The sequence below is a fragment of the Anser anser genome (assembly GCF_964211835.1).
Source record: "Anser anser genome assembly, chromosome: 17".
Classification (NCBI taxonomy): domain Eukaryota; kingdom Metazoa; phylum Chordata; class Aves; order Anseriformes; family Anatidae; genus Anser; species Anser anser.
In genome coordinates this window covers 3,237,109-3,262,699 of record NC_139738.1, presented here as the reverse complement: position 1 = coordinate 3,262,699, position 25,591 = coordinate 3,237,109, and the positions used below count along the sequence as shown (strand labels likewise).

Genomic DNA, 25,591 nt, shown 5'->3' with positions numbered 1-25,591 from the left:
CCATTTTTTCCCATTCACTGAGAAACCTAAAATCAACAACTTTTCCAAAGCACAAAGAAAATTATTTATGTGCATATAAAAAGACTGATACAAGCCATTTAACAACAAAAAAAGTGAATACTGAAACAGAAAGACAGCCATACTTATATTTACATTATATTAAGAGAATAAATTTAATCGAATATAACATCTATCTTGGACTTTTCAGGCAACCCCTCAGAAAGAGGGGTTTTTACAGTAAAGATAGAACTAGAGAAAAATAAGTTTTCTATTTAGACAGTGGATATGACCTTTGCGTTGCATGATGCTTTCAGAGACTACCCAAAAATAGACTGATTAAAAAGCTTCTCAAATGCTGACTGCACGTTGCTCTAACAGAAGCAACTCAAAAAGCGAAGCCTGTATTTCCCCCAGCCTTACCATTCAGCATCAATAAAGAATTTTTGAAAGAAAATCTGCACAGAAACAAGTAACTATACCAGTTTCAACAATAAACTGTAGTTAAGTAGGAATCATACACCTAGGTGAACCCCACTGTTCCGTGCAGCATCTGAAGTCTACACAGAAACCTCCCCCATTGTCTCATTGTGAGATCTTTTATTTTTCCTTTTTTAAGACCTAAGCAATCTCAAGTTCTCCCACATTCACAGTGCAGTTACAAATCCTGTCACCAGCTTTCTTTTTAAAGTAGATGCGGACGAGTTTCTCTGTAGTATTTAAAATAAGTTCTTCCCCACAGCTCTTAAAAAACATTCAGTGACAGAAGGAGAACTTGCGTTATATTCCCAACAACGCACAGCTGGGTTGAGATGCCTTAAGAAAAAAACCTGGAAGATTAGCCAAATTATCACAGCTGAATTAGGAATCTCAGGAATATGGCTATCATCTTTTTTCTCCTGACTTGAATACCTGTAACAGTTACTGGAGATAGGTAAGAGAACAGCACTTATCGGATATAGCAAGTTAATAACAGCGTTAAGCGAAGTAAAATCCAGTAAGAACTGAACTCCTGAGACACAAACAATGACAAAAAACAAGGAACCCACTGATACTGATTACATAAACCATTAAATGTGTATTGACTACACAGAGCAGTGGGACAGTAAAAGAACTGAGCATGACTGGAAAAAAAAACACACACAGCAAGAACAGTCCGGGCAGCAGCAACCTGATACAATTTACTGATTTCCATAACTAAAACATTCTGAAATGGATATGACCATAAACAAAATACAAATGTATAATTTGCTGAGCAAAACAAAAGTATTTCCAATCAGTCTATGTATGGATATCCTCAAGAGGCCAGAACACACGTATCTGAGCCACAATCCCCTTTACAAAAGCCAACATCTTTCAGTGTTACTTGTGATTTCCATGGATCGGCAGCTAAGAGGGCAACAAGAAAAGTTAAATATTTAAGATACCTCCACCAAATACAATTAGCAAAAAGCAGCTGAAACTTCAGCTGGATTAACTGTACAAAACAGGGTGAGCCAACACAGTCCAGTACCTGCCTCATTATTTAACCAACTTTTTTTCTTTTTAAACATACCGAAGGCAAAGCTGTAGATCTTCTATATGGACGGAAGTTTTTTTAGTCTAGTACAATGCACTGTACGCATATAACCACAGATAGCAGCAAGGAAATTTTCTGTCTCTTTGTGAGTGTTGGTTTTTATTCCTTTATTTTTATTTTGAAAGCAGGAAAGTGCTTCAGAACTCTGGAAAAGCGATCAGGGTCAGAACTCCTCATGGACATTACGTGCATAGTCCATAAGTTTGCTGCCTGTGAAGTATTCACTGTATTTTAGGATCTCCTCCAGCTCTAAGTGGTGGTTTTGATTTTCATCTGCTACTGCTATCATTTGCTTCGCTTCATTTAGGGCATTGTATTCATTCATAGGATCCATATATTCCTAGGACAAGAAAATCAGTCATTTTCAATAACCAAGAACACGTTTCCACACACCAGGACCATGCACCCTGGCTCCATGTAAACTTCAACAATTATGAGAACAACATAAGCCACCCCAAAGCAAATGTAAGTCACAGAAAAAAGCGTTAGCACATCTTTGGTTCAGGCTTACATCCCCCTCCTCGCTATTTTTCCATTCACTGCTTCCTTGTCCATTCTAACAAATACAAATTTTCTCAGTTCGCACCAGTGCCCACAAACATTTTTGACATTTTGGTTACAAAATAAACCCATCATCAAACCTGGTAATTTGTGAAGAAATATAAATTCAAAATTAAAATCAGCACAGTGTCTTTCTGCACCTCATGTATTTTCTTGTTTCTGGACATAACCTTTTTGGAGGATGTTCAATCGAGAACTTTCTTGTTCCATTTTAAACCACCCAGGTTGGAAGTCTCAAAAATTAAGCATTGAATCCTTCCTTCTGCAAACAGAAGCCTAAAAGGGCCACAATCTAGAAACCACACTTTAAAACGTTACTTACAAAAAACACTCTGAAAGATAGAGCTCTCTGCTATTTTCTAAGCTACTGGGGCCCCAAGGTTTGTTCACTTTGCCTGTTTGATTTTTTTAAATGAATACAGTTTGCCAATTACTTGTTTTGTAAGTGGAAGTATGACTCATTCTCTCATTCACCAGTGCACCTAATGAAATCTGTGACTCGCTTTCATGCACTACATATCCATGCAAGTGTCTGTGTGACAAAAAACCCTAAATGCATACCTATGAATAATAGCTACGCTAGGTAAACTCCACCTTCTCCGAGAAAGGGCAGTACGACATCCTACTCCAAGCACTGTTGCACAATACTATAATCCAAAACAGTACACACATCCTGTACTGTTAATTCAAATATTTCGGGACTTCATATTCTCTGAAGCGGTCTCAATCCTGTACTTAAAAACCACCTATTGATTTTAAAAACTAGAACTGTTTGATGGAGACTCACCTCCAGCTCTTCCATTGTGACAATACCATCATGGTTTGCGTCAATGACCTCCTCAAATTCCTTCCTTCTGTCTTTTACCCAATCGTCATCAATGTCTTGAGCTTGCTGGTTCTCTACAGTACCAACAGGCAATGAAATGAACTCTGAAAGGGTAAGTTTCTTATCTCCGTCTTGATCTACAACAGAAGTACATGGAAACTGAAAAGTATTTGCTTAACGTCCATGAAAATGAGATATTCCTTCACATGAGAGTTGTCACTAGCACAGCTGGTCTGGTTTCAGCAGTCCACAGTCCTGACTACAGCAGAGAATAGGAGCTACTACTTACAGCTTGGTTAGGAGAAAACTGTTATGGTACCCATTCGGTGTTAAAAACCATACCTGTCAATATACAAAAAACAAAGAACTCTGCTGGGCCTGGAAGACATATCAGCTGACAGGCTGGACATTTATTTATTTTATTGATGTTGCCGTGCTGTTTTTTTTCTTCCACCCTACATCTGCTGCAACAGAAAGTTTCTGACAGCTGTGTGCAGTCTCCCCTTATATCAGCATTCAAGTAAATTAATATTCATAAAGGACCGTGTACTGGAATTGTTTTGTCTGTTCACATAACACTTAAGCATCACTGGAAACTCTTCATATTTATTAAGCTAACTACTAGCAAAGTTGAAGTTCACTGTTTTCTTTTTTTTTCTAGCAATTTTGAATATGCATAACTATTCACTCAACAGAAAAAAACATTTGTTGACAATACTTATGAATTTTTAAAAAATACTTTTTTCTTAGAAACCTCAACTATTTCCGTTTTCTTAAGTGTATGTCAATTCTTACATGGTTGCTACACTGCAGAAGTACAAAGTAATTAATACCTCATTAAACACTCACACTGATATATTTTAGAGTATTTTAATATTCAAACCTTTTTTTTTTTTTACTATTGCTAGAGACCCTATGATGCAGTAGCACTTGAGTGTGAACCAGTGGCAGCTGATCAGCTCTGTAAGAAGTACTCAGAATACCTTCGTAACATATAGTGCTGTGCTGTTCTTCAACAAGCAGAGACTGAATTTAGTCTCAATGCACAGACAACTCCATGGATATACCAATATTTGTGCTTACAGCATGTTTTTCTTAACATGTCATATTAGAATGTGTAAAACAGAGCAAACAAAACGTGCCAAAATTTCAGATTGAGCCACGGCAGTCCAATAATCTAACATCTACCCAACAAAACAGTTTGCAAGTAAACAACTCTGAAGAAAACATCTTTTAAAATGGCATACCCAAATCTCGGATGATTTCTTTGACCATGAACTTCAGCATTCCCCTACTGTGCTCTGGGTGAAGAAAGGACAAGAACTCTTCCTCATTCAACAACATATCAGGAGGTGGGTTGTCAGCTTGGTACCATCGATCCTTCAGGTTATCTAAAACTTCCTGTGCTAGAAATTTAAGATTAAAACAGTTATGTTTAAGGTAGACAGTTTTTAAAATACACCTTCCCCTATTACTCAATTGTTTAAACAAGGATGACCTATGAGCCAGTTATTATACAGTTGAACTTCTAGGATGCTAAAGGGAGACAAAACATAATTAGTTTGGACAAGTTACTGCTGCAACACTAGGAAAGATCCTTTAACCAAACCACTGAGCTGAAATTAGGAGAAGAAAATACTTAGCTACACCTGAATCAAAATTTCAACGTAGGAAGTGACAAGGAACACTAAGAAGACTTCTGCACTGCCCTGCTCCCCCTTTCTTCTTTTACCCTGTCAAAGGTTCAGAATCCAAAAGAATCTCCTACCCAGAAAACCTATATCCTTTGACTCAGAAACAGCATCCAGTATTTCAGCCTAAAAATTTGATTGTTTACAACTATGAGACACATAAGAAGGCAGTGCTACAGAAGAAAGTTTGGAAACGTTAAGTAAGCACCAAGAAATGTATTTTAGTTTCCAGTCACTTCAGGATATGAGTACTTATTACTCCTTTTAGTTACCTTGTCTATTCTGTATCAAAATGCAATCAGATTTCAGACCTAAACCATACATGCTTTAATTGTTACTATAATAAAGAGAATTTTTTTTTGCTACAAAAAAACAAATGCAAGTACGAACAGACATCATCAGCAGCAATCACTTTACATTTCCACCTATTTCATCTTACATCATGTCAACAAGCACTTTCTAAGTGAGATTTTCCTAAGCTCAACCGAGAATCATAATTTGAAGATGAGTTTCCGCTAAAACTATGCCACTGACTTGTTGAAAAACCACCCTGCTACACACAGCATGAACAGGACATGCAACCAGTGGTCCTGAACATAACCAAACAGGAAAAAAATACCTGTACAGAGCATTCTTTTTCTGGTGTAGGCATTTTCTAAATGACAAACTGGAAGAAAAATACAGCCTGTGGCACACCCTATCTGCAAAATATACTAACAAACATGAATATGAAGCATTTGCATTTCACAAGTTTTAAAAACACTCTGAAAGACTACAATCATCGCACAATAAAGCGTCTTGAATATCTCCAACATGCTTTTGGTTGCATGAGTTATAAGAAAAAGAAGCAGCAAAGGCAGTATCTGCATTTTTGAAATTATAGCTGCAATTAAGATTTAAGTCTTCACTGAATGTTGGTTTTTTTTTGGTGAAGAATACAGACATCCTTCGGAGTCTTAATATGAATCTGAAGGTACATTTGTGAATGTTAAATTTGAATTATTTAAAACCCCAGTTAGAACAGAATAATCAAATCATGGTGTAGCCAACTCCAAATATTATAAAACGGACAGCCTCCCTTTTCCTGCCTTCCTTTTTAGACCTAAACAAAACTCAAATATCAGTCATCAGTTCAAAACTAGTTATCTGCCTAAGGTAAATATAAATTAAATATAAATAAATAAAATATTAATAAACTAAATATAAAGTTGTGTCCCCAGTTTTGACTTGGCTTCCAAAGTGTAGCATGCTAGAGATCATCATCTGCTTCTATTATTCTATTATGCAGACAATTAAACAAAAACCAAAAAGCTTTTGCACAACACTGGCATATGAAAATAAGTTTTGCCTATCATCCTCAGGAAGCGGTAGATAACTAATTTGGTTTTCCCAAACAAGGTGGCTTGTTACCTAGGTAGAAAAGTTATGCACACGCTTTCCTTATTCAGCAAATCTTTTATCTGATGAGCATTCCTGTAAACTGTAGTTAACCACACTGCCATAGAACATGCTGCACAGGTGTTTTCCCCGCCATAAAATTCAAAAGGCCCATTTGCATTTTAGTTGCTTTTTGATAAATGGAAAATATAACCCATTTTTAAATGACTAATTCCTGCAAGGAAAGGCTAAGGCTTCACGTTTTACTTAACAGTAAATGCATTTAGATGGGTAGTGGGGGGGAAGGTTACTCTGTTAAGCATTACCATGTTTATAACAAGTCAAATTCAAATGAAAGTTTCAAAAGTAATAAGGAAGAAATGATTAATCTCACTAACCTAAAGAATCTCTCAATAGAGAGCTTAGATGAAACACGAAACAATTGTTAGGCAACCTTCTGCTATTTTCTAGCATTCTTCGCAGTGCCTGAGCACACACCTATTTAACCACAACACGGTTTGATAGTACACATGCCCCTCCTCAATTTCAGAAGTCAAGTACGCCCAGCTTCCTTTCATTTGGAGCAACGGGAGACCTGGTACCCCAGTTAACAAGAGAATGGTCCACAGATAACACAGGTTAACACCTTTTAGCAGAGCATTAAACATGAGTAACTATTCAAATAGAGAGTAACAAAAAAGGAACAAAGATTTTTAGTATATACACCTCTATCCAGAGTGTTGACCGTGCAGAATTGAGTTAAAATGAACTGAAGTATTTCTGTCTTATGACTTACACATTTTATGTTTGCATAGAGGCAGCAGAGCAGCTAAAACATTCATCTCACATTAAGAACAGTTAACATTCAGGATTTAGGAGAGTAGAAGAAAAACATTCACCAACAACAGTCTCCACTTACTTTCTTCATCTATTTTCAGCTCTTCATTGTTTCTGATCTTCTCTGCTATCTCTTTTTCATTAAATCCCTTACTTGCCAAGAATTTGATTTTATATTCATCCCAGGACACATGGCCTGTAAGAGAGAACTGCATCTCAGACATGACATTATATCGTTAAATGGTGAACTTTTGGTCTCATTTCTTAAAATGGCATGTGCTAAAATCTTTTGGTTTGGCACTATAACCACTACACTAAGCTTTATGAATGGCAACATGACAGCTAACACCCAATTCACTTTCATGTTTCCTTACAGCAGATAAGCCTTGTGAAAATAACCTATTTATGTCACGATCCTCACCTCATCCCTGAGGGAGCCAATTAGGATTTCCTATGAATTCAACAGAAATAAGATAGCAGTCAGAGAACTAGAGTGTTGATAAACACATTACTTCTTTGCTCTGTTGTCTTCTGTATGGATCAAAACTCTTGAAAGGCAAAGGATCACATGCAGTCCAAAGCAACTAGGATTTTAGCACAGCACATCAAACGAGCAGCCTGTCAGTTTGCCAGCTAGCAGCTGACTTCGGATGTCATCAGGAGATGGAGGAAACATTCTATCTTACCATCACCATCAGGGTCCACAGCTCGGAAATGCATTTTATTCTCCTCCACAGCTTCCTGGAAATGTTCATCCGTCTTTTCCATGATCCAGCGCTGCATCTCTTTAGCACCTATCTTTTTATCATTATTTATATCCACCCTATGGAGGAATAGTAGACAAGGTTTTTTTTTTTGTTGTTTGATTTGGGGGAGTATTTGTGAATTCTAACCCAATCATTCAACAATAACAAACCTAGGTTGCTATAAAAAGTAGTATATTTATAACCATGTCTGAGAACTTGCAGATTCTTTGAACATTAAACAAGCAGCAAGTTAACAAATGGTTTCATAATTAAACACATGACTGTATACACTCTGGATTTAAGCATGCAGGGTATAAAGTTTCCTTGTTTTTCACACCCATCTTTCTCAAATCAGGAACATCGAGGTAACTACCTAGTTCAAAAACATTCAGCCCTACTTCACTTTGCTGTAAGTTAACTCATTTTGATATTCTATTTTTGAACACGTTTTTAAAGTAGAGAAAACTACAAAGACGTTGCTCATTCCATACTAGCTCACTTCCTAATGGTTCAGAATTGTCAATGGCCAGCTGCTGCAGACTGTCACTACTTGGAAGAATTTCTTCCCTATCATTCTCCCAAACCAGTAAGTCCCTCTCAATTTACCTTTCCAGGTCCTTTTTCCCTTGATTTTCTAATATCTCTGATGTTTACTGACAAGCTGCCTCTGTGTGTGCCTAGCTCACATCACAATTGTTGCAAGCATCAAAAACAATGAAAATATAAGGTGAATATCCTCAGTGCAAGGACTTTCCAACTATTTAATACTTTCTGCTACTTGTAAGCAAGGCAGGGGAGCGGAAGTCAAGCTTCCTCTACGATCCCTTGATCTCTGGTAACACACTACAGGTGATAGATTTTAATTCTTAAAAGAGCACATTTAGTTGTTCCCATTATTTTTACAGTTATTAGGCTCACTGTGTTTTGTAAAAATACATGCCTGCACACAGTGTATTTGAACAACACTTACAGACTTGTTGGGAAACACTTGTATACTTTTTCTGCCTCACTGGCTAAATTGTCAGTAGATGTCCAACCTCCACTGTTCTCGTTCTCATTCATGCACTACCAATACTGCTTTATCAAGACAGACTGCCAAACAAACAATTCCATTAATGCTTACTTCATTAAAAAGAATAAAAGAGTTACAATTGAACAAATACAAGTAACAAAAAAATAGTAATAACCTGCCACTCTAAACGTTTTTAGCATATGAAGTATTTATTAAAGATGTAATATTTAAAAATGGAAAGACATTAGTAACATGTAATAGGCAAGATTATATTTAAAACACACCACAAGCACTGTTGTTCAATTAAAAAAACGACTGACTTTATCTGTTTGAATCAGTCTTAGCACTACTGAAGTGTTATCACTGAAAGTCAGGTTATTAAGTGTGATTTGCATTTAAATGTCATCTAAATGTTAAAAGCTGAAGACAAATAACTCTAGCGTTTGATCATATAAGACATAGAACTATTAAGTGCAGTGTTGGTGTTTTTAAATACTGTAACCACATCTTTCTACATATATATACATGCACTGACTCAGCGTTAGCAACTTTTCAGTAAATAGCAAGACCAGTACAACGGTCACATTGCACTTGCACCACCTTGCACTTACCAGGTAAATAGATGGGGGTTTTGAAATGCAGTAGGTACTATCAAAAAGGAGAAAACAAAGCCTTTTTCCCCCCCTCAACATTTACATTCTAATTTCTTTAGGTTAAAGCTATCAAACTGACTGCTTCCAAACTGTACTTTCCATTTAAATCACATTGAAACTAAGGTAACAAACATCCCATTCATTGCTCTTCTAGTTCATGAACATACACCTTTGTTCTGCTACCATAGTTCACAAGAAGTCTCCAGTGACTCAGATTTTCATGAACAAACAGGCATCCCTTATATAAGGCGAGATAAAATCCATTCAGTGTCCATAAACAGCACGGCTGCTTTTGAGAGGAACGTTTACAGTTGTGTAAAACATACGATATGGTCCTCTAGCAAGCTTACATCTAAGGGAATAAAAAAAGAAAAAAAGACTGTCCATGTTTCCTTAGGTAACCATCTCACTCAGAACAGGCTACCAAAAACATTTCCACGAATAATGAAGAGCTTAGATAATTGTGTTTCCAAACCTAATGCCTGCAAGTCATGGAGAACCAATTTGATAACCAGCTGATGGGGAACCACTTCTCTGAGGCAGACATGCCTGAGCACTCTAAACATATTCGTGAACATTAGTATGTTGTTATGGAGTCTTTCAGAAATTACCAAAGAACAAGAACTGGCAAGAAATAATTTAAGTTAAAACAATCTGAATCCAAGCAAGATCATCAGCACAGATGACAACTTTGCTCAAATCTTCCTCCGTAATCTGTGTTGAGAAGTTTCGCGACAATTTCTCAAAACATCATGATATACCAGCTCCAAAATAATAATAATAATAATAATAATAATATTGGTCGTACTTCTTCTACAAGAAGCATTATCAAGTTTTCAGCTAGAGCGTGCCACCTCTAATTTGCAGAAACTTAGGTCTATAGCGTACTATTTCCTGACTTGACAGAAAAAGTTTCTATACAGCAGGGACTACTGTTAGCACAACTTTGAACTCAGAAACAAAGACTACAGAGAAACTTACCTTACTGTTCATCTGCCTCTTCCCAAGGAAAATTACAGATAAACTACAGCCCAAACAGTTTATGCAATGTGATAACTACCATTAATATTAATATATTTCAGTAGTATGTGTATCAGACATATCAGATTCTAATAATACTAAATTCAATGTTAACACATCTGTGACTATTCAAGCTTTGTTATCTATTCACAGACTAAACATTAACTTGTTTCTTACTCTAAGGTATTGTGAATATTCCATTTGATAGGATAATTGTAAAACTTTCCTTAAAGCCCTGTAGTAATGGCTGCACTGAAGATAGATGTTAAGCCTGGAAGAACAGCTTTTAGACATTTCAGCCCTGTTTCTCAGCCACAAGCCATTAAAAATCAGACTTCTGTGGCCATCTTTCAAAAGGTCTGAAAGTATTATCAATAAACAGCTGGCCACTCGGATTTTCAGATTCATGTCTTCAGGTACCTAAATGACAACACTGCAATGTTGCTTGATGTATCGGGTGTGCGTGTGGCTGTAAGGTGGCAGTGTTCTTACCTAAAGGACTACAGATAAAAGATTTCCTTGATCACCAAGTACTTACAAAGTTAGAGTTGGCTTCTGATTCATCCAAATAAAGAAAAGCAGACAAAAAAATATTTTTTTAACCAGAATTCAAAGCAAGGCATTACTTAAATCGTAAGAGATACACAGAAGTAATCAGACGCATTTTTGAATGTACACGTTAGGAAAATATAAGTCAAGGTACTCACGTTACTCTCTCTTAACTGAACAACATAAATCCAAGATCTAACCTGGAGATTCCAAAACAAAGCTTAAAACATCCCTTCTCTCCCCCCCCCCCCCCCTTTTTTTTTTTTAATTCTACCTGCTTCTTGTCCAACATCGGCCAGCATTAGCACCATCTTCCCGTCACGGACGGGAGGCAGACCGGTAGAAATGAGAACTCTGTTAAGCTGAGACAAACCTGAAACTAAGAAAGGGGGCATGGGGAAGAGGGATATGGATCTTGCCAAAACCATTCTGTACATGTGGTCTGAACACAAGCAAAAGGTCACAGCTGTAAATTTCAAGAGAGCTATACTTAGAGGCATTGTGGGTTTCAGAAGGAGTTTTGCTTTAGCAAAGGATAAATCCATTAATTTTAAATGAGGAAAAAAAAATTAGAAAGTATCTATGCATGGTAATAGTTGACAGAAGACGTAGCTAAGGCTCTGACCTGACAAATTCACAGTAAGGCACTTGGCTAACACAAAGATTTTCGTTTTTAAACCACAACTATGGGCTGCCTGTAAGTCACTGAAAACATCAGCAAAATGCAAATCCTAGAAGGGTACTCAACTTTCAAACTCACCAAGGGAACTCAATCACCACAGACATCCTGACAGAAAGCCACTTACGTCACATTACTGAACAAAACTGATGAATCTATCAGTTTGAATTGATGTACTTAGTACAGAAGAGACGTGAGTCAATTTACCAGACAACTTTCCCTTAAAACCTCACCAAAACTGAATTCTAGTACCCAATGCCATCGATTTAGTGAAATCAACATCCCCGTAAGTACAGTCAATTGCTTTCAACATCCTTCCTCCTCCTTCCCTCCCATCAACACCTACCTACACACGCTAAACTACAGCACACTGCAAGAGAATCATCTATAGATCCACAGCTAATTTAACTGCAGACTTCAGCTCCCCCACTTTTTTAAAAATTCCAGTTTGGATGTGGATGAAAGAGAAGCATGTCACTTAAGAACTTCTCATAGATCTGCTTTGCCCAAAGGTACCTGATCGCTTACCCTTGGCTAAGACTAACAAGATGTGCTCAGGATTTCTGCACCATGCCCCAGTTTCACAGGATGAAGTGGAAATATGGACTGACTTGTAAGAAACCACTTTGGCAGACAAGCAAGGCCAGTAAAGGGCAACGAAAGAAACTGAAATACAGAATTCTGAAACGCCACTTGCTCTTTCAGTCACATGTAAGAACTAGAAAAACATCATTCAGGAAGCTTTTCTTCCACGTTTCACCTTTATTTTCACTAACCCCTTAGACAAGGGTTTATGCTTTGAACTGAGTACTTTAGAGCATCCTGACACACCACAGAACCTCTGCTTTCATTAACAAAAAAACGGTGCAGGCTTTCTTTATGCCTTGAAAGAAAATACTTCCGCAGCATCTGGACACCTGTGAGATACTAGCTTTTCTCAGAAGCTCGTAGTATTTCTCTCTTCACTCAGCCTTTAAGAGAATGTCTAGGAAACAACCAAGTTCCTCAGAACGCATTTAGGCATTTCTAATGTGATCACCTAATAGAATGTAATTTTAAAGATCTGACTGAAGTTGATCTCTAATCCAATTGCTTTAAGCTGCCTAAAACAACCTCCTTCATAGCAAAACAGGCAGAAACGAACAGAGTTTGCGATTGTGAACGAGATATACTAACCACCAAATAAACGTTTCCACTAAACACATATACGGCAATAAAGAAAATGTAATCTTCTCACCACAATCCTCATATTTACATTTGGATGGATTAACTTGCAACAAACCGGTTTGGTAGACAATTAATGCCAGTAAAGAGTGACTACAGGAACTGAAACAGAACTACAAAACGCCACTTGTTCTTCCAGCCCCAAGTAAGAGCTATTTGTGCATCCTACCAATAAAGTCAGTGGTCTGAATATCAACATAGTAAGTAATAGTACTCTAAATGTAAAAGGCACTCTGGTTGTCCTGTTGGCTTTAGCTGCCTTCACTCAGGAGAACATCAGGAAAAAAAGAAGTGTTATTACTGGTATTTTTTTCCCCACTAATGAAAAGTTAGCAAAAAAAAAAGCTTTGCTAAGCCTCCTCACTTCATCTCACATATACGCACGTCCCCACACCACCAGTAACAGCACCAGCGTAATCCGAACTGTTCTAGTAAAATTAATCCTCAATGGCAAAAATGCAAATAAAGCCAACTCTGCCATCTAGTGTCTACAAGTACACGTTGGTTTTCATTTTTATTGTTTACTGACCTCCAACTGATTACCTACTGAAGTTGCATTAGCTGACGCAAACCTTTTCTAACACAAGTGCTTTACAAAAGGAAAAGTTTTAATGCCTAAAAGTTAATTTTTTACACCTAATAAACAGCTATATCGAGTTTTCAAAAATGCTACAAAAAAATTGAACCCTTTCTGTTCTCATGTCAACTTCTGAATTCTTGATATATGCAGTTAGACAATTATTTTTAATTTCATGTATTTCCAGACACTCACATTTTAAACACTTAGCATCCAGCAGAAAGTTTTATGAACAGAAAGCAATTATTATAGTTTGTTTACCGCCATCTTACGCCATTGTCTCTGTCTCTTTTCCCCTTCTGGCTTCCCTACTGCATCTTTTTCAGTGTTTTCTCCTCTGCAGTAATTAGCAGAAGCCACAAGAGAAATAAGAACAAAATCCAAAGGGAATATAAGCCCAAATGAGAAAAAAGAAACTTAGAATGGCAACTGAAACCAAACTTACGGCAAAGCAATAGAGCTTATTGATGGAACAAAATCCTACTTTTCCAATTAATTGCATAGGCATCCTACCAGTAAGGAAACCTTATCTTACTAATTCTAATCTAAGTTAGAAACATGGTTTCACTGTTCACAGGTTCACTGAGATGGGAACCTAGGTGTGGTGGTTTGTGGTTTCACCCTGCTGGGCAGCTGAACTTCACCAGAACTGCTCTCTCCCTCCCCCTCTCAAAAGGAGAGGGTGAGAAGAAAGTATGCTGGAAAAAAAAAAGGCTCACAGGTTGAGATAAGGACACGTGGGGTTGCTCCCACGGGATGCCATCCTTCCCAAACTGCTCCTGCGGGGGCTCTCCATGGGCCGCGGCCTCCTCCAGGCCACATCCACCTGCTCCACCGGGGGCTCCTCCACGGGCTGCAGCATGGAGATCTGCTCCATGTGGGACCCGTGGGCTGCAGGGGGACAGCCTGCTCCACCAGGGGCCTGTCCCCAGGCCGCAGGGGAACTGCTGCTGCATGCCTGGAGCACCTCCTGCCTCCTGCTGCACTCACCTTGGGGGCTGGAGGGCTGGTTCTCACTCCTTGCTCCCCCAGCAGTTGTTGCGCAGCAGTTCCCCCCCTCCCCTTTCTTAAATCTGCTCTCCCAGAGGCACAACAGTTGCTCATGGCTCGTCTCTGGCCAGCAGCGGGTCCCTTTTGGAGCCAGCTCCTCTCTGACATGGAGCAGAGCCCAGCAGCTGCCCACAGAGACCACCCCTGCAGCCCCCCGCTATCAAAAACCTTGCCACGTAAACCCAACACACTACGGAAAAGTACTGTTACCTTTTCTGACCCTAATAAGCTACACAGGCATTGTCACACAGATACAACGTGCTTTGTCATAAGTTTTACTAGATGACAGCACCAATCCTGAATACTGATTCCGACTGCCAACACGTTCTTGCTTCTAAAAACATTTGGTACAGGTACGTTACAATCCTAACAAGGCAAGCACACTGCTCACAGAACGATGCTTCCCCCCACGACAATTTTTTTTTAGTATTAAATAAAAATTTATTAATTTTACTCTGAAGATCAGAAAAAGGCTGCACTTCTCTTGGCAGTGTATGCAACTTACTTTGAAAAGATGGCCATGAGCTTCTTCCTATTTTTTCTGGGTTCCGAATCTTCCTCAAACTCTTCCATCTCTTTACCCAGAAAAACTTCTTGATGAAATTCTTTGTTAAGATGTCCATCCATCTCCATTTTGACCCCATTCAAGTGATCTGGGGGCAAGATCTCATTCTCATCTTTACTGTCAGCTGCCTTTTCTTTGAGGGCTGAGTTATTTGCAGGCCTTGCATAAACATCCATTAGAAGAAATACAAACAGAAGGGACAAATACAGAGATCCCAAACTGCAGAGGAAGGCCTGCCTTGACATCATTTTGTCCTTTTTTACTCCAGATATTGGCCAATTAAATAACCGTGAATGGATTAAATGACCTAAAAACAAAAAGGGGAAAGCATAAGCAAATTCAAAACTGTAGAACATTATGTCACTAATAAAGTCTCCTAAAATTCAGATGAATCTACATAAACACGGGTATTTGCAATGAAAGAATAAAGATCCCTGTTAAATAAAATGTACAGAACGAGAAATTGAGCTTGTCATTTTTCACTCTGTACAACTTTAACCTCTACCAGAAGACTTTAGAAGGTAACATCCTGTACACAGCCTAGCTCTGCTCTGAAAACCATTTTCGGGTGTTACAGCAGGTGGTGGTGACCGGAGGCCTAAAACCCAAGCACTCAGCAAGGGGCCAGCTCAGAGCGCAAACCACTCACCTGCCTGTGTGGGCAGCCACAGCCCGGCTGTGGCAACACCCCTAACACTGTCAAACAGCAGAAACGGGCACAGCAGCACACCAAACCTTTAGAAAGGTGATCATCATCAAGGCGTTTTGGGGAAGAAATGACCGAGGGGATGACAAGCTCCACTGCATGAAGATTATAGAGGTTTTTTCCAACCTGAATGATTTTATGGTTCTAAGGGTAGCTGGGAACGCAGAGCAGCCGGAAAAGCACCACCCGCAGCACCTTTTCACGACCTGCTTGCTGCTGGGTGAAAACCTCCGCCACCTCCGAGCTCACAGGCCTCAGGGGAAGGGAGAAGAACCCCGGCACGGCGTCTGGGAGCACAAAACCCTCACAGAGCTGCGGGAAAGGAGGACGCCGACCACCCACCCACCCCACAAGGCCCCCTCACGACTGTGGGGGGGGCGGCTGCAGGGAGGCCACCGGCGGCCTCACCACCCCATCCGCCGGGGCCCAGCCCGCAGCCCCGGTACCTGTGCGGGCTGCGGCGGCTCCTCATGCCCGGCCCGGCTCCCTCCGGCCCCGACCCGGCTCCTCAGGGCGCCCCCGGCTCCCTGCGGCCCCCCCGGGCCCGCTCCCACCCCGCGGCCCCGGGCGGACAGAAGCGACCGTGCCGGACGAGCGCCGCGGAGGAAGTGCGTCAGGCGCAGGGCGTGCGTGGCGAAGGGGGAGCGGCCATCTTGGAGTAGGGCAAGAGGAGACCACCCGCCCCCCCCGCAAAGCTCCCCGCCACCATTTCCCCTCAGGGCTAAGCCCCCCCCGCTGCTGAACGTTAGCGTGGGGCAGCGAGCATAGTTCCTCCTTCGCTTTTCTTTCCCTTAATTTATAATTAGTAATTAATAATAGTAGATTTTCCCCTCCAAGCGTGAACGAATTTTTTTTTGCTAGTTCCCTGCCAGCTCCTTTATCCTAGCCACAGTAACACCCCTAACTTTGTGCTCGTCGTTCACCTTTCGTTCAGGAACTGTTAAAAACAATGCCTTTTGTACGGATTTTCCGGCGACGCCTGCCCCTGCCCTGACCACCTCAGCACCTCCTGGCCCTCCGTGCCCGCCCCCAAAATGGCGGCGCCCCGGCCTCACCTGCCCTGCTGCAAGATGGCGGCCGCAAGATGGCGGCCGCAGGAAGATGGCGCTCGCAAGATGGCGGCCGCCGGGCGCCGTGAGGCGGCGTAGGCGCGGCTCCGCCTCCCGCCCCGGCCTCCACACGGCAGGCGGCGAGCGGAGCGGAGTGGAGGGTGCTGCCCACACCGGGGGCTCAGCAGGTAGGCAGGGTTGGGGCAGCTCCTCCCCGGAGGAGAAGGGGAAGAAAAAAATAAGAGGCAGGAAGGAGCCATGAAGCCACCTCCGAGGGCAGGCGAAGCGCGGTGAGGGTTCCCGGAGGAAGGCTGTCCTCTCTCGGAGAAGAGACGGGGACAGAGGAGGGCTGCAGCCGGGGTCCGCTTGCCCCACCGCCATGAAGCTGCTGCGCCTGCTGTGCCGCCACAAGACGGCCCTGGGCCTGGGCGGCCTCTCGCTCTTCGCCGTGGTCCTGCTCTACCTGGCCAAGTGCACCTCCGAGGGGCTGCGGCCGCTGCCAGCCCCCCGAGGGCTCCCCCACAACCAGCCTCCACCGCCTCGGGGGGCTAGGGGGGCACAGCCACCCGCAGCCCCGCCGCCACCGCCGCCATCCCCTCAGGAGACGGCGTTCCTGGCCGTGCTCATCACCAGCGGGCCCAAGTACACCGAGCGCCGCAGCATCATCCGCAGCACGTGGCTCTCAGTGGCCGGCCGCCCTTCTCATGACGACGTCTGGAGCCGCTTTGTCATTGGCACCAGCGGGCTCGGGGCTGAGGAGCTTCGTAGCCTGGAGCTAGAGCAAAGCCGTCACAGGGACCTTCTTCTTTTACCGGAGCTGCGCGATTCCTATGAGAACCTGACTGCTAAAGTCCTGGCCATGTACATCTGGCTGGATCTGCACCTTGACTTCCAGTTTGCCCTGAAGGCCGATGATGATACCTTTGTACGCTTGGATGTACTTGTGGAAGAGCTGAGAGCCAAGGAGCCGCGTCGCCTCTACTGGGGCTTCTTTTCTGGCCGGGGTCGAGTGAAATCTGGTGGCAAGTGGAAAGAGAGCGCCTGGGTGCTCTGTGACTACTATCTACCGTATGCCCTGGGTGGTGGTTACGTGCTTTCTGCAGACCTGGTGCACTATTTGCGGCTCAGCAGAGACTACCTGAACATGTGGCAGAGCGAAGATGTCTCCCTGGGGGTTTGGCTGGCTCCCATTGATGTGAAGAGAGTGCACGACCCTCGTTTTGACACTGAATATAAGTCACGGGGTTGCAACAATAAGTACATAGTAACGCATAAGCAAAGCATTGAGGACATGCTGGAAAAGCACCAGACCCTGGCTAAAGAAGGGAAGCTCTGTAAGGAGGAGGTTAAGCTCAGGCTTTCGTACATGTATGACTGGGGAGTGCCACCTTCACAGTGTTGCCAAAGGAAGGATGGCATCCCGTGAAAGTCTGAGGAAATAAAAAGCAGATTGTTAATGGACTCTGAGCTTGGTTACCATTACGTGGGGAGAATCCCAGTAACTAGGGCTTAAAAATTACTGAAAAGATTTCGCACGATTCATTATGTCACTATCAATGAAACCCTGAATTTCCAAGAGCTACTGATGTGGCATGATGTAAAAATGTTTATAAAACAGAAATGGCAAAAACCTGGAAAGGCTTGTATTACAGGATTGAAGGCAAATAATAGGTTGCAAATATGGATAATACCGAAAATTGGGGGTAGATAACTTGGATCAAAAGCTGCTGGAAGATTTTTACATTTGAACATATATTTGCTAAAGATCATGACAGGCCTTCACATTATCTGTAAGATTGTGAAACTAACATCTGCTGTTTATTTCTTGGCAAGAAACAAGTGTCAGTTTGGCAAGGTTTGAAGATTCTAATGGGGCCGCAAATCAGTTGCTGTTGCCAGTGGGAACAGGTGGCTGGTTATTGACACAAGCATTGAAGTAAAGAGAACAATTTTGCATCAGATATTCACAGTAGGGGAGGGAGAAAGTCAGGTCTTCGGAGAGTGCTCTGATTTACCAGAATGGAATTATTAGACCTGTAACTTGTCTCTAAGCTTTCTGTTGTTTTCAAGACATCATGTACGTAAATTATCTGGCAGCTACAGAGTAAGTCTGTATTTAAAAAGGTGGGTGAGTTATGGTTTTTGGCAGATAAGAGCAAATTATCTTATTTTTGGCCAAATAGTTACACTACAAAGCAAGCCTTCAGTTGTTAGGCATAGGTGTTGTTCTTAGCTTTTTGTCCAGACACATTGTGTATGAAGAAACATTCCCCCCCAACAGTAAATAATCCTACGGACTACTACACAGTCAGATGTCATAGACTTCAGATTTGTATTTTTAGATTACTTCTGTAAAATGTAAATTAGCAGGATTCGATTGGTGGAGAGTATTTAAAATTCAAGCAAGATTGTCCTAAAATGTCTAGCACAGATAAGAAAGTAGACTTGATATGTGCTCAAGAGAGAAGTAGGTTGCCCTGATTATCATTTAAAGGAAGGGTGATCCCCCCCCCCAAATTTAAGACAACCTTGGTGTTTGAAGACCACCTTTTCTCCTGTTTTAAGAGCTGCATGGCACTCTAAGGAGAACAATTTCCCAACAGTGACATTCTCTCCTTCTCCCCAGTAGTACCTCATAGTAGAGCAAAGAATATTACAGAAGGTCTAAGTAATTGCTCAAATGGTATGTCAGTAAATGGGATTATTCCCTTTAGTTCTGTCTACACTACAAATAATTCTAGTGCTGACGGAATTGTCAGCATCAGGTACGGTATTGAACAGTAAATGCAGACAGGACATTTTTGGCTGTAGAACAGATCCCTTATACGATTTCACTGTTTTATTTACCCTCAAACTTTTAGGTGAGACTGTAATTCAAACACTTGCATGGCAGATACTCTAATACACAGGTATTTTTTTCCAGTATTAGTACAGAGCTACTGAGTTCCAATACCCTTTGTCAGCTACAAATCTTTCACAGTACAACCAGAGTTTTTACTTTTATGCCTGGACAGTACGTTCTTAATGATCAGTTTTACTGTTTGTTGCACACTGCACTTTCATGGAATTCCTATCATTTCCTCATCTGCCTTGGCTGGAGCCTCTTCTCACCTGCAGGAAGGCACAAATGGGAAAAAAAATGGTGCCAGTATCTCTAGTTTTGTTTCCTAAATCAGCAAGTTAGCAGTTCATACCAAAGGAACTAAGTATGTTATTTTGTTATTCTTCTCTTGTTTTGATTGAATTATTGAGGATTAAGAAGAGTCTTTTGCCAAGGATGATAATTCTCCATTTTGAAAACCTGAATCCTTGACTTCATTCTAAAACAAATTAAGATCCTGAAAATAAGTTATTTGTAGCATGTGTCCATTCTAATGCATGTCCATGTATTGGCAGATAGGCAGATGTGCTTTTCAGCAAGGTGTGTCATTCCAAAACAAGGATTTCATATTTAACAAGATGACAGGAGATTTAAATTGGTTTTTGCATTTTAAAAATATCTACTTGTTATTTGGGGTAAACTAGTATTGTGTGTATATATGTGATTAAATGCTTGTAATGTGAGTATTTATAAATATTGAAAATGTATTATGTATAGGAAAAGTAAGGTAGTTAAGTGTCATATTTTAAATTTGTTTAAGGAAGTACTTCAACGTCCATGAGAATTGTGTATCAAGCAGTGCTTGAATTTGTTGGTGTGCAAGCCATTATTTAAAGTACTGGGATCCAAAGTGCAGGTGAAAAGTCTGCTGCGTGTCTCTCAGCCTAGCGAGAGTGCTGCTCGTCCGTTCCTACCAGTCACCGTGTTCACGGGAGGTGTTTACATTGCTGGCTGTGACTCCCCTTACCTGCCCCCCAACAATTTCCACAGGGGTCAATTTTCAATGAAGGAGAAGTGTTGGATCTCCATCCAATCTTTGGCACATGGAAAACGTGATGCATACAAACACTTAAGAGTTATGAAATTCTCCTGAGCTGTTTCTTACACAGGTGTCAGGAAGGAGAAGTACTTGGCTTAGTACCTCTCTCGACAGCAGCATAACCCTTTGCCTGCCGAGGTGCTCTGCCTGCACACTTGCAAGATGAAGCTGAGGAATGATGGTGACCACTCTTACATACTTGATATCACCCCTCTTATGTACCTGATGTCTGTGTCTAACACAACTTCATTATACCCTTTTCTCTTTAAGGTTGCTCATGTGTTGTTCTAGCTGCAAAACAAAATAACGTGGCAGACTTGAGAGGTTCTTGTCTCTTTGGTGTATGGTTTTAGTTTTCTTAGTAGACACCCGTACTGCAAATATATTGCATAGATATTAATCCCAATTAACTGGACACTTCCACAAAAATAAAATTTCAATTTAAAAACAAAGAAAACCAAACTTCTAACACTATTCCTGTAGCTGAACACTTTTCCGAATGTCTCGCTTTGTTCATGTGAAGTCAGCTCAAATACAGTTCTACATGTCCTACTTTTGACAAACGTTACATTTTCTGTAGTTGAAATACCTCATTTTGAGCATTTGAATTTGTATTCCATATCTGTTAACAATAGTGTTCTGGGGGGCAGGGATCTCTATTCAGTGTTAGCTTTGTAGATTTTATTAAAAGCCCAGCAGCATGGGAAGGTGATTAAGATTTGCATTTCTATTAGTTTCTGTTCAGCTCCAGCATCAGAGTTGAAGTATGTTCTCGGTATCGCTGTATGCTTGACAAACTGTCACCACCTGTACTGCTCTGTATTTAATTTACATCACACTGCCTGCAAGACTCAGATCTGTTGCTACATGTACCTGTGCAAGAAATGCTTTTACCCTGGAACTGGACCTGCTTTATGCCAACATAATATGCCAGTTACTACTTTCTACGACAGACTATTTAGGTAATGTCTACTAAAACAGAAATGGATCGGTCTGTTACTTATAAGCTACGTGAAGCTGAAGGATACTACATAAGTGTGCCTTTATGAAACAGAATAAGCGTGGGGTACTGTGCCGAGTATATTTTAAACAATTGAATGAAATTGCACTTTTTTTTTTGCAGCTACATAACTTTGCCATTTGGGGGTAGGGTGTGGCACTGTTTATTTGCTCAGCATTTATATAGGGAGTAAACTGCTAGAAACCTGAAGCTGTCTGTGATGAAAACATTTGGTAATTGTGTAAGTATATTGTATAGGTATTTATGTCTTTCCACATCTGCCATTATTGGCCAAAGGATCTGTGTGCTGATTTTTAATAAAAAAAGGACTTTTTGCTGTAGAGGTGATTGCTTGTTCTGTTTTAGATAAGGTCAAAGTGTGGTTGTTTTATTATGCCACTGTCTGAAAGACAGAGAGGATTGGCTCTGCCTTAAGCAATTGCACACAAACACTTCACTTATTGTCAGAAATGACAACTGGTAAGCATGCCAGGATCCTTTTTCCGTCTTCAGTCCCTCATGACAAGGTACTGTATCAGCACAAAGAAGTTGTGTTTACTGAAGTAGTGACCTAGGAGAAAAGCTGCTGGGTTGTACATGCATGCTGCAGCCCACTAAGCAGACTATATAAAAACAATTCTCTCTTCATTTTAGCTTTACATTGGTAGTAATACAGGGACATGACAAACTGCAATGCAGTCAGGAAGAAGGTTTCTCCAGCTAAGAATGGCTTGATCCTAGACTTAGCTAAGAAATAGTCCAGGCAGTTAGGCATCAGGAAACACCACTGCCTGTGGTCCTGTTTTATGTTAAACAAACAATAAACAAACCACAAGACAAAACAAAACTAGCAACACTAATAAAAAACTGGATAGTACTTTCAATATAAGATTTGCTCAAGTAATTTCAACACTTCAAGCAGTTTAAGTAGCACTAACTTCTGATCAATTAGCTAGTCTGTTTGAGTGTATTCCCGCTTCTTTTTCTGCCAAAACCTTGGAAGCAGACTTTGGGCTCTATCCCAAAGAAACACCTGGTTTTAGCTAAGTAAACCAACCTTGCTCAGCTTAGAAGCACAAGATGACTGAGTAAGATGTATTTCAATCAGGAGTGTCCTGGCTCTCACTAGTAGTTCTTCAGTTTCCAATTAAGTTTTTATCTTGGAGGTGTTTATAATCAAGTACATTCTGACCAGAGAGCTGACAGCAATTTTCCATTGAAGACCATAACCTTAAGAGATGACACCCTGTAGCATATTACAATACAAAGAAAAGCTGCTTTCTGGTTATATGCAAGACACTGAAAAAGCCAAAGGATTTAATATAGTTGATACTGGCATGTGCAACTAAAGAAGCAACTCAACTTCATCGGTTCTGCTCTAACCATGGGAGGGATACTGGTCTAATATCTAATAGATTCCCTTCTCTGCATGCTGGCAATTATTTCAGACAAGTCAATGGGAGAGCTGTTTCATTCTGGCTTGTCATACACTTTGGTTTCCCCTTTTTTTCTGGGCTACCACAATAAAATTGTCCCATCCTACACTGAATCAGATGCAGCAACATTTCAAAGGCCCTGACCCCAGTAATGCTGCTTTCTCCTCCCAATTTAATCTGTACTCAGCTTTGAATTTACAATACAAACTAGGGTTTAATCTACGTTTGGACAAAAAGCAATTTATGTATCATCAAGAAGGGATAATGAAACTTGACTTCAGTATTGCACACTACCCAGCACAATGATCATATCCAGGAAAACACTGCAGCCACAAAGTGCCCAGACCTACTCTTAGCTAAAACTAAAATAAATAAATAGTGGAAAAATCTTATTCCTCTACCTCAGAGGTTTCCCAGTTACAAAAAGAAAGAAAACAGAGCACAGGACTGATAGAGACATTCCTAATGGAAGTCAAGTTGTGTTCAGCCCTGCAGTGCCAGCATGCCCCACGGACAAGGCAATACGACACCCTTCATCCTTGCTCCACCACTGCACTGAGAAGCACAGAAAACATACTTCAGAAACACAACTGAGAGCTCATGTCATCAGTAGCCCTGCTGCTGCTTCTCAGGTAGCAAACACAGCCACATCTGTGCAAGAAGAAGGAAGCGAGCTTTTGATCTCAATGCAGGGTCAGGGCAGATATGTTTATTCTCCTTCTCTGTGCTATTTATTCAGCCCACTTGGTGCCTGGAGTCATAGAAAATGAATGATCCTTGATTATCAGTCTCTATCAATTCCTAAAAGTTACTGAGGAAACTGGGATCAAGTGGGTTGAGTTTTTTTTTTTTTTTTTTAAACTAAATTTGCTGGGAGGCACCATGAATTACGCAGTATTTGCTCTACTCAGGACCTAGCCACCCTGCCTTTAAAGCATTTTTTCTGGGACACAGCAAGATCTCATTGCTCAAAGTCTTGTTTCAAACTCAGTCATCCAACTCCAAAGAAAGCTAGCTCAGAAATCATTCCAAGGCCAAACAACCTAAAGTAAATAAAGGCACAACTGCAAAGCCTTAAAGCTAAGATGAGGAGTTACTTTGCTGCATGATGTTAGATGTTTTAGTTCCAACACAAGCGATCAAATTGCTGTTGAAGTGAACATAAGGAAGAGAAGACTGACAAATAATGCAAGTCAAGGGAACTAATTCAAAACAGACTGCCCAGGTCATCAACCAAACAAGATATACGTTAGGATTTCTGCCAATAACCAAGAAAGCTGCCTAAAAATAGAATATATGTATTACAGAAAAACACAGAGACAATCAGAGTCCAAGGACACACAGGGTTTCATTTCCACAAGGAAAACAAGCCAGCTCAGGGCTGAGGTGACTCGTCCCAGACCACACAGGAGGCCTGCAACAGATTAGGAACTAGAAACTGGTCGCTGGGGCCGTCGACCTCGTGGTTTGTCCCGAACGCTGCTGCCTCCTTACTGAAGAGAAAGCCAACTAAATCTTACACACAAGGAGCTAGTCATGAGTTCTTCCCTTCAAAAGGAAACTTGCCAGAACCCTACAAATCCATCAGATGTCCATCCTGCTTGTGCCAGCAGAACCAGGCCGTTTAAGCGTGGCTTGGTGTTGTGGTCAGCTCGGTTTCCATCACTGACTTCCCCTGTGGATATCTAGGCACACTTAGCAGATTGCTAACGAGTTACAGTGGGGGCTGTCAGCCCCGACACCTAGAAAACCAGCCCTTCAGGTGGCTTTTTGTCGAGTGCTGGGGTTGTTCACTCCAAAGCAGATCCTCACGTAGCAGGATAGAAACAAACAAGATAGGGCGGCGTTTGTCGTGCCAGCTGAACACAGCTAATGCACAACACCAAATATTCAAAACATGGTTTCAGAGAAGTGCATGAAATTTTCTCACAGCACAGGACTCCAGGATAGGCAAACAACACGCCGTGGCTCCTCTGAACCCAAACCCACCCTCTTTCACCAGAGGGCATCTCTCTCTAGAGGGACACTGCCTGAAGACCATCAGCCTGCCCACCACAACAATCCTTTCCATTTCTCTGCCTTACCTTTATCCAGGAGGTCTTGCAAATCAGGAGCCATTTAACCCCATGCTGTCCCCACAGGCTGATGCCTATTATCACCACCAAACAAAAACAAACAAAAAACAAACAAAACAACACCAGTAAAAAACCCACAGAGCTCTTCTGGTTGCTTTTAAAAAGGCTGGTTGGTCCTCACATTATTTCTGACAGCTGGGACGCAACTAACAAGCTACAGATGAGGATTAGACCCAACTATTTTAAAGGGACATCCCCAGGTGGATATTGTCTATTTTTCCCTGACGCAATTGAATGTGTATTCTGATTGTTTTTAAATACATTTTCTCCAAACCTAAAATCTTTCACAAATATGTAATGCACTTGCTTCTTTTTGCGTCTTTGCCACAAGAAAAAATAAAATAAAACTTTCCCATTTTTCATAAACAATTCCAAATAATTGTTAAATTTGTTATTGAGTCA

General features: G+C 41.1%; 2 protein-coding genes across 4 annotated transcripts; one reads left to right on the top strand and one right to left on the bottom strand.

Moving 5' to 3' along the window:
- Positions 1-146: 146 nt before the first annotated feature.
- SDF4 (stromal cell derived factor 4) lies at positions 147-25,285 on the bottom strand. 3 transcript variants are annotated; one of them, XM_083803078.1, is made up of 7 exons: positions 25,139-25,285; positions 14,884-15,250; positions 7,555-7,691; positions 6,951-7,064; positions 4,211-4,369; positions 2,925-3,100; positions 147-1,916 (listed from the first exon to the last, which is right to left on the bottom strand). In XM_083803078.1, exons 1-7 carry the CDS (start codon positions 25,170-25,172, stop codon positions 1,740-1,742), a joined length of 1,164 nt encoding a protein of 387 aa, XP_083659204.1. In that variant the 5' UTR covers positions 25,173-25,285; the 3' UTR covers positions 147-1,739. The 3 variants fall into 3 exon arrangements, with proteins under 3 accessions (XP_083659204.1, XP_083659206.1, XP_083659205.1); XM_083803080.1 differs by lacking the exon at positions 25,139-25,285 and adding an exon at positions 16,573-16,694; XM_083803079.1 differs by lacking the exon at positions 25,139-25,285 and adding an exon at positions 16,096-16,260.
- On the top strand, positions 16,705-21,959 carry B3GALT6 (beta-1,3-galactosyltransferase 6). The gene has a single exon (XM_083803081.1). It carries the CDS (start codon positions 17,078-17,080, stop codon positions 18,122-18,124), a length of 1,047 nt encoding a protein of 348 aa, XP_083659207.1. The 5' UTR covers positions 16,705-17,077; the 3' UTR covers positions 18,125-21,959.
- Positions 25,286-25,591: the final 306 nt, after the last annotated feature.